Source organism: Orbicella franksi, chromosome 8 (genome assembly GCF_964199315.1).
Source record: "Orbicella franksi chromosome 8, jaOrbFran1.1, whole genome shotgun sequence".
Lineage (NCBI taxonomy): Eukaryota > Metazoa > Cnidaria > Anthozoa > Scleractinia > Merulinidae > Orbicella > Orbicella franksi.
Genome location: NC_138152.1, coordinates 15091972 through 15100571, shown reverse-complemented (window position 1 = coordinate 15100571; position 8600 = coordinate 15091972). Strand labels below are relative to the sequence as shown.

The 8600-nt window shown below is 37.9% G+C and overlaps 1 protein-coding gene and 1 non-coding gene across 2 annotated transcripts in view; one reads left to right on the top strand and one right to left on the bottom strand.

The window, feature by feature from the left end:
* Positions 1 to 8600, bottom strand: part of LOC145494747 (uncharacterized) — a 28324-nt gene continuing 19724 nt past the window's right edge. Inside the window, exon 6 of the mRNA XM_081474320.1 lies at positions 1 to 3321. Coding sequence (XP_081330446.1) covers positions 3008 to 3321 — 314 coding nt within the window. The 3' untranslated portion in view covers positions 1 to 3007. The remainder of the gene's footprint in view (positions 3322 to 8600) is intronic.
* Trnat-ggu (transfer RNA threonine (anticodon GGU)) lies at positions 6671 to 6743 on the top strand. Its single transcript has one exon. It is a non-coding gene; the product is annotated as a tRNA-Thr (tRNA).

Below are 8600 nucleotides of genomic sequence, written 5' to 3'. Positions count from 1 at the left end.
ATAAATATTTATTTATTATTTTTTTATTTATTATTTTCAAAGATGTTGTTCGATATTGAGGTGCTAATTTTTGGGCTTACTTTGGCAATGTTTTTGAGCAAAAAAATTCCAGATGAATCGCGATTCTGGTCTTCGCGCATCCAAAAGTTATAAAAAGGAATCGCGTAATTTACGACTTCAGTTTTATTTGCCTTTTCTATTTTACTTTCTTTCTATTTAGTACCATTTAGCAAGGAGGAAAGGCAACTTATTCTTTCCTCCTCTACTTTGACGGTATCAATTGATGCCATGAAGGAAATCGTACCAGGTAATGTCAATTGGACATCGATAATAAACTAAAGAGAGCAGAAATTTGCAGACACCATTCCAAATAAAAAAAATCAATAACCGTTTAAACTCAGATCAAGCGATTGATTTCCGATTTCCTGCTATCGCTTGTATCCCTTACGTTTATAGTAATATCTACAAGTCATACATAATAGGCAGACACAACATGAAAACTCGTTAACTGGGCATGGTAGAGGCAGTTAGAAAATAGTGAATTCTTTGACTTTCTTTTAGCTCGATTTCCCTAACATTAAAGGCAAGCAAGCACAGTCTTCGTCACAATCCTTAGCCAATCAGGGCATTGGAATTACCGTATTCTCTCGAAATCTGGGTCCCGAAGAAATGCTAGTTCTTTAATGAATAGTAGTAATAAGTCCTACAAGAAATAGTTACAAGTCCCATCCAGCTTCTCACTAGCGACGTTGACGATCAAAGATTTTAAACAAATATGGTATTGTTTCTGTTATAATGGAATTGCGAAGCCAGTTGATTTATGAGCCAAAATTTTAAAATAACCCCACTTGCTATTAGGACCAGTCAAGATGATACGATCTGCAGTGTCCATTGTGTGATTACTTTCACCAAGGCTTTGAAGTGTTCGGTTTTCCACTCGTTAAGTCATATCGTTTTATTTTGCCAACATACATTTGAATGTCTTTACAATCCCAAAAACTTGCCTATCAGCTGGCTTATTATGGAACTGACGGATCTCAGGCGAAATTCCTCCTTTAAATTACTATTGAGATTATTGTTTGTAATCACACAATCAATCATATTGCCTTTCGTCACAAAATACAACCCATCAGTGCCAAATCTCAAAAAGATTTTAATGGGCAAATGGCATATCATTGAGAAACAACCCCTGCTTCGAGAGATTTTTCGGGAACCACCCATTACCTCCTACATAAGAGGCAGATCTCTAAAAGATATACACGCTAGAACAAAACTATAAAGGTCAAACTAATTATATACAACATCACGAAACCCGCAGGAGTCGTGTCAGGCCTGTCACACTTTTAACAACATTATAAAAGAATTTATATTGTGCTTTATTCGTCCATTTTAACGGACACGTTTACAGGAGAGTTCTAATTGACTATTAATTAAAATAAGGATATCTTTTGTGTTAAACTTAGCCACGTTCCAGGGAAGGGGTTAGGGAGCAGCAAAACGCAACGAGAAAGGGAAAGGAACGTTCTTCCTACTTTACACTCCCGCTTCCTTCCATCCCTGCTCTCCCTTGCCGTCTTTCCCGTTTTATACTACGAAATCTATTTTCAGCTTCGAGATTATACAGGACCCAGTAGCGAGCTTAACGCTCTATGACTACTTCAACCGTGCCATGCTAGTTTTCAGTTGTTTCCTGGCAATGTTGCCAACCGATCGTTAGGTTCACGGGCTAACCACTAGAAGAAAATCAGCCTATGTAATAGCGCTCACTCCACTGAGATGGAAACAGACTATTGTACATGACAACTGAGGAAGCTGGAGTTCTGTATTCATATCTCAATCCATGACTTGATTATTGCAAGAGACGTATTGTGATTACAATCTTCTTTTTGTTGCGTTTTGTGGATGCTCTTCGTACGCTTTGCATTAAATTAGTCTTGGATGACAGAAAATGGAGCCGTCGAGTGTGTTAAATTAGACTGGGTTCAAAACAATGTTCTATCTATTAGTTTTAATTTATAAGTAAAAAACGCCATAGAATTAACTCTATGACAAGAAAAAAGGGGAAAAAAAAAAAAAAGATACAAATAGAATTTCGGTGTTCTTTCTGTGTGCCCTGCAGTTAACTCTAAGACAAGAGTAAAAACCGGAAGAAAAAAACAATAATCTCACAATTTCGGCGTGCTTTCTGTGAGCCCTGGTGTTCGCCCTCTGACAAAAGAAGGAAAAAAGGAAAAGAAAAAAACTATACACTTAGAATTTCTGGGTGCTGTCGATTACAGCGTGAAGCACGGCGATACGCATGCGCGTTTTCTATTTCCTTGACAGAATACTGCCTTCAGTCAGCTCGATGGACGCTTGCATTTGCTCTCTTAATGAAATTGAAGGTACAGTTTCCCGGATGATATATCCCGTTTCAATAAGTACAACCGTGAGCTTGGCACGTCGAGGCACACATTGGCACATTGAGGTTAAAAAAAAAAAAAAAAAGATTAAAAAAGAGACCCCAAAACAGGATAAGGCGAAGAAATATCAACTAAACAAAATAATTGACTACAAAGATTCAAAATTGTATTAGAATCGCAGTTTAATTTCTTCACATTCTAAAAAAATCAAATTTCTCGAACTGTTACCACAACCACCCTTGGAACGCTGGATTTCTTTCTCAGATACTTCTTGTGTTTTATACTCTATAGAATTCACTGCATGTCCAATTTATTTGACATTTGGTTATGTAATATTGAACTTGGGAAAGAGATTTTCGATAGTCGCTGAATCAAGATCGGAAACTGACCTTTTAACTCTGATTGCTAAGCGAATAAAACTATAGCGAGCAGAAGTCTGCTAGTTCTTAGCTTTTTCTTGAATAGTTCTGCTAGCAGACAGCAATACCCAGAGTATGGTAGACATGTTCACAGATTGAATGAGAGGAACATAATTCGCAGGAAAAAGTAACAACGAGACTTCTGAAAGACATTTCTGAAAGAACTGATCATAAGACGACACAGCTTCAGCCAAAATAAAACACCTCCACCTCATCAGGTGTGAAGTTACGAGACCCAGCCAGGATTGTGTGATGGTCTTGTACTCCACTTGGAACAGAGTAGATGCTGTATTCACCAAAGTCTGAGTGGGAATTAGTGTTACTGTTGGCATTGTTAGCAATATAGATGTCATGCCCTCCACCAAATGTTGGACCATAACCCGAGAACCTGTAAATTGCATATGTTGGGTTCGTCACCATGCTCTTAAATGGTCCAAGACCTTCTTTGTTGCGGAGTGAAAATATGAACGCATTGGAAGTGTAGCCATAATCACTTGAATCTGAAGAGAAGGGAAGAAAAGTGAAACAAGAATTACATATACGGCGGTTCTACGTAAAACTCGACCACGATTCTAAACAGCACATCGCCAAAAAAGTCGAATCGAAAAGCTCGGAGATTGTTTGTTTGAGAGTACAAATAAAGTTTATTGTTGTTGTTGTTGTTGTTTTTGTTGTTGTTGCTGTTGTTGCTGTCACTGGGCCGCATCGATACGACTGGATTGTTTTTCGGCGTAACTGTCTCAGTGTTGCGTAATATGTTATGGGGGTCGCGTGAGAAGAAAAATGCTCCTTTTTCTAAAAAAATGGTTCTATAGTTAATTTCTGGCGGAAAAAGCGAAGTTGAATACATAAATAAAAGAACCTGTATTAAAGGTAGAACTTTATATCAAATTGAGAGAAAATACTCCGCATTGGAATGTTACCGTATTCTCCAGTTAAATATATTTCAATAGTCAGCCAAAATTCAAACAAACATAGACCCCAAATTAGAAAAAAATGTTAGATTCTCGTCTTTGTCGGGTTGAGGAAAGTCTGGTCAATAAATTGTTATTATGGCCACGATCAGCTTGAAAACAAGTAATTCGGTGAGGTTACAGAAGTTAGATCTACGTTTACCTCAGACGTCTATGTTAGGCGTTTGCCGTTCGTCGTTCGCCGTTTCGCACTTTAGTCGATTTAGATTGGAGTAAATTGAAGCGAATAAAAATCATCCTGTCGATGCATTGAAAAAGAAAAAAATATATGAAAATAGTATGTTTTTTAGCATGCGTAGCTTTCTAAAGAAATATTTAACAAATAGATTCCATGTTGCCGTGCGTCTAGTCTGTAATAGATCACAGATGACGTCAAAATGGGGTAAGAACGAGTGGCACACGATGCGATAGCCGGGTGTGTCACTGATGTTCTTACCACATTTTGATGTCTTCTGTGATCTATTTCTGAGCAGACGCACGGCAACATAGAAACTATTTGTTTTATATAATAAAAAAACAGAAATAGCTTTTTTTATTTCAAAATCTTTTAACATTTTTTAACTCGAAAGCCAGCCTTTGCCTACTTTGGCGAACACGAAAAAACAAAACAAAACAAAACAAAACAAAGCCAATTGACGTAATCTATTGTCTATATAAAATAAAGCAATCTCATTGGTTGCTGTGCATAGCAAAGAATTGTGATTGGTCCAGGAAAATCATGCCACTGTCAAACTTGAGTCGAAAGTCGCTTCTCGTGGATTGAAAACTTACAGAGAAAGCAGAATTGAACCGCGAGCTATACAAATCTTAAAGAAAACGTTGAAAATTCAAGTTAGTTTGTGTCATCAGAGCAGCCCTGTGAGTCGAAAAGCCTGGATGTTGTCTCAAATATTGCACTAGATGAACAAATACTCTCGGAAAACTTGCGGCTGCAGGCAACACTGGAGGCCATTCGATTAGAGTTTTGGATGAAAGGAGCGTTAGTGACGGTGGAAATTTGTGTCCTCTGTCGTTGGTGATTGTCAAATCAGTTTTATATCGTAGTGTCGGAAACACTTTATAGCTGCGATACAGTTGGCTGTGAGCTGTAGCGAGCTGTACTTTGCTCGCTCCTGTGCCTTGAAACGGACTAGAATATTCATGTCGGAAAGCAAGGATATGTGTTTATATTAACTGATTTCAATAGGAATTGATGTTCTGATGTTCCATTCCTGACATCAATCTGTGTCAACAGTTATTTTGAGACTGAGAAAAGTTGAATTTTTTTAAATAAGTAGGTCTTATAAAAATTTTGTTTATTGGTTTTGTTAAACTCGCCGGACAAAGCAATGGTTTCTTACCTTAAAATAATTTCAAGACCAATTTTGTGTTTGGTTTAATCCCGCTCGACTGCTCGAGTATTTTTTCGGGTTTTTTTTTTTTTTTGTCTAAAGTCTAAAAGAAAAACGGCTTTTTCTTTCTCCTTCCTGCTTCTCGAACATGCTCAACGACAAGAGATTTTTGTACCTTTCGCTCAGTCACGTAAAATATTATCTAAATTCTCAAAACTTTTCGCCATTACACAGAGGGGAAATCTTTGCAATAAAGACGTCAATCGCACGTCTGACCTCTAATAGATCATAGGCGAGAACCAATCAAAATGGGAGAATAATTCGGGTTATTATATAAAACAAAATAAACTGACACACATCCACTTAAGCCGCCGCCATATAGATTTCCATTAAAGATCAGTACCTTTCTACAAACAACAACAAAAGGCTAGGTAATTGCTTATTTGCCGAAAAATTATAACTAATTTGTACAAAAAGGGTCACTTTTTTCGATTTCACTGTTTTTACGTGAAATGAAATGAAATTCAAGGCAATAAAGCCTGGGATTAATAACTTACGTGAAAACCTACCACTTGACGTCGAAAACGCGAGTCGAAAACAACAGACGTGACGTCTGGCTCTGGTCACGTGCTCCTAACCGTTAGCCGTTTGCAGTGAACGCGGATCTAATAAGTCTTTATTGAACGGCGTTTTAGAGACCTTTTCGCGAGCTGTAGTTTTGCGAAAATTCGGTGAATAAAACCGAACTTAATAAACGAATGTTAAAGCTTATCAACTGCCATGCCCATATACTAGTATAAATCGAACTTTGATTTAGTACCTACCGTTTGGAGCTTTTAGCATATCAGCAACAAATAGTGACAAATGGCGTCGGCGAAGCGGTTAGAGAAAGTCCTGCCAAAATTGATCCATAGAGATCAAACGGGTTATGTCACAAATCGCTTTATTGGAGAAACATTCGGTTGATTTCTGATGTAATCGAGTCGTATGAGGAATGCTACTTTTTATTGATTTTGAAAAAAGCGTTTGATTCCTTAGAGTGGAATTACCTGTTCAAAGTACTCGTGGTTATGAACTTTGTCCGATGTTTCGAAAATGTGAAAGTGAAGAATGATCATCGCAGTTAATTTTCCAATTTAAGCAATTGGAAAGAAGAAGCCTGAAAAAAAATCAGGGCTTCAACGGGATTCGAACCTGTGACCTCCGCGATACCGGTGCGATGCTCTACCAACTGAGCTATGAAGCCACGCATTGGGAGCGAGGTCAATTAATCGAGTTCACATCTTCCCTTGAGGAGTGAAATGATATGAAGTTTATATCAAATAATTCATATATGAACTGCGGGTTCGAATCCCGTTGAAGCCCTGATTTTTTTCAGGCTTCTTCTTTCCAATTGCTTAAATTGGAAAATTAACTGCGATGATCATTCTTCACTTTCATCTACAACCGCAGTTCATATATGAATTATTTCATATAAACTTCAAATCATTTTACTCCTCACGGGAAGATATGAATTCGATTGATTGACCTCCCTCCCAATGTGTGGCTTCATAGCTCAGTTGGTAGAGCATCGCACCGGTATCGCGGAGGTCACGGGTTCGAATCCCGTTGAAGCCTTGATTTTTTTCAGGCTTCTTCTTTCCAATTGCTTAAATTAGAAAATTAACTGCGATGATCATTCTTCACTTTCATCTACAACCGCAGTTCATATATGAATTATTTCATATAAACTTCACATCGTTTGGAAAATGTATTCACACCTTTTGCTTTAACATCACAAGCTGTGTTATGAACAATGGTTACGCGTCAGACTTTTTCAGCTCTATAGAGGCGTTCGACAGGGTTGCCCCTTGTCGGGGTTTCTTTTTGTGTTGGCAATAGAGGTACTTGCCCAAGCGATCAGACAAAATGAAAGCATCCTTGGCTTGAAAATTAACGAGACTGAATTAAAACTAAGTATGTATGCAAACGACCTTAAAGCGTTTATAAAGGATGAGTGCTCTGCTAAGCACTTATTCAAGCTCATAAATGATTTTGGAGCCTGTTCAGGTCTGAAAATAAATATCTCAAAAACGGAAGGAATGTGGCTTGGAAGTCTAAAACGCCACTTAGGTAATCACGCTCCATTTCACATTGACTGGCCAGAAGAATATGTATTTGCGGTAGGTGTCGCCTTCGCCTATGAATCCACCACTAGTTATAGAATTAATTTCGAATAAAAGCTTGTGACGCTAAAGAAAGTCTTAAATCAATGACAACCAGGAATTTAACTGTCACAGGAAGGATTTGTATTGTTAAGACGCTCGCCATTGCTAAGCTAGTTTACAATACGTCCGTTCTTACAGTGCCTACGAACTTCGCTGAAAAGGTAAACGTTATTTGCTTCAAATTTATTTGGAACTTTAAGCCAGGCAAGGTAAAACTTCACACGATCATAGGTCCTGTGGATAAGAGTGGTCTTAATATGGTTGACTTCAACCTGGTGGTTAAGTCCCTTAAAGCAGCGTGGGTTAAACGATTATGTGAAGCAGATGGTAGTAAATAGTGCTCTCTCTTCTTCTCGGTTACATCTCAGCATGGGAGACGAGATATCTTCGATCGTAATTTTGATACACGTGATTTAAATTTTGCCTCACATGTGCCAAGGTTTTACAGAAATATATTGACTGTTTGGCAGGAGCTGCACTCTAAGAACTCTTCCACAGTTAAGGACTACCAGAATGAAACTATTTGGAACGACCGTTTTATAAGAATAGATGGGAAACCAGTGTTTTACTCGTCATGGTATGAAAAAGGGGTTATTAAAATTCACTACCTTTTAAACAAAAGCAGAAACTTTTTATTAAGATCCAAGTTTCAACAAAAATATGGTGTGTGTTACGATAAATTGTCTAAGTCAAGTTCTAGGACAATCTAGAACCGGAAGTCATTCAGCCGTAACCAATTTGTATAAGAACATTCCAGAACATTCTAATCCTTACGTAATTACGCAGATTAGAAACTGTGTCAAACTTCTTAATTAAGCTCTAAATAGAAGTTTCCAGAACTTTAAGCCTCGTATACATTAGAGCGAGAGCTTCTGCTGTAAGAGAGATTGATACAAATTTGACGAAGCTTAGTGCTGTAAATTCGCGAAGTTACCTTACGGAAATAAATTAGTTTGTTGCTGTTACCAGCGATCCTGAGCTCTGTCTGGAAACAACCCTGCTCTTCACCGATACTCGTAACAGTGTGTCTGTGGACTTTCTAACGTATAATGGTCTCCTTTCCGCGATCTCTGATGCATGGAAAAGGTCAATTCGTAATTCAGAAGAAACTCTCAATAACAGTGACAAACACAATCTCACTTCTGTAAACGTCACTGCCAAAATTGCTCGTAAAATGCTTGTGCTGGAAATGCTTAAACCCACGAACGTAGAAGTGAAACTAGTTGAACAAAATCTCCCGGTTAAAGCTATCAACGAATTATCCTTC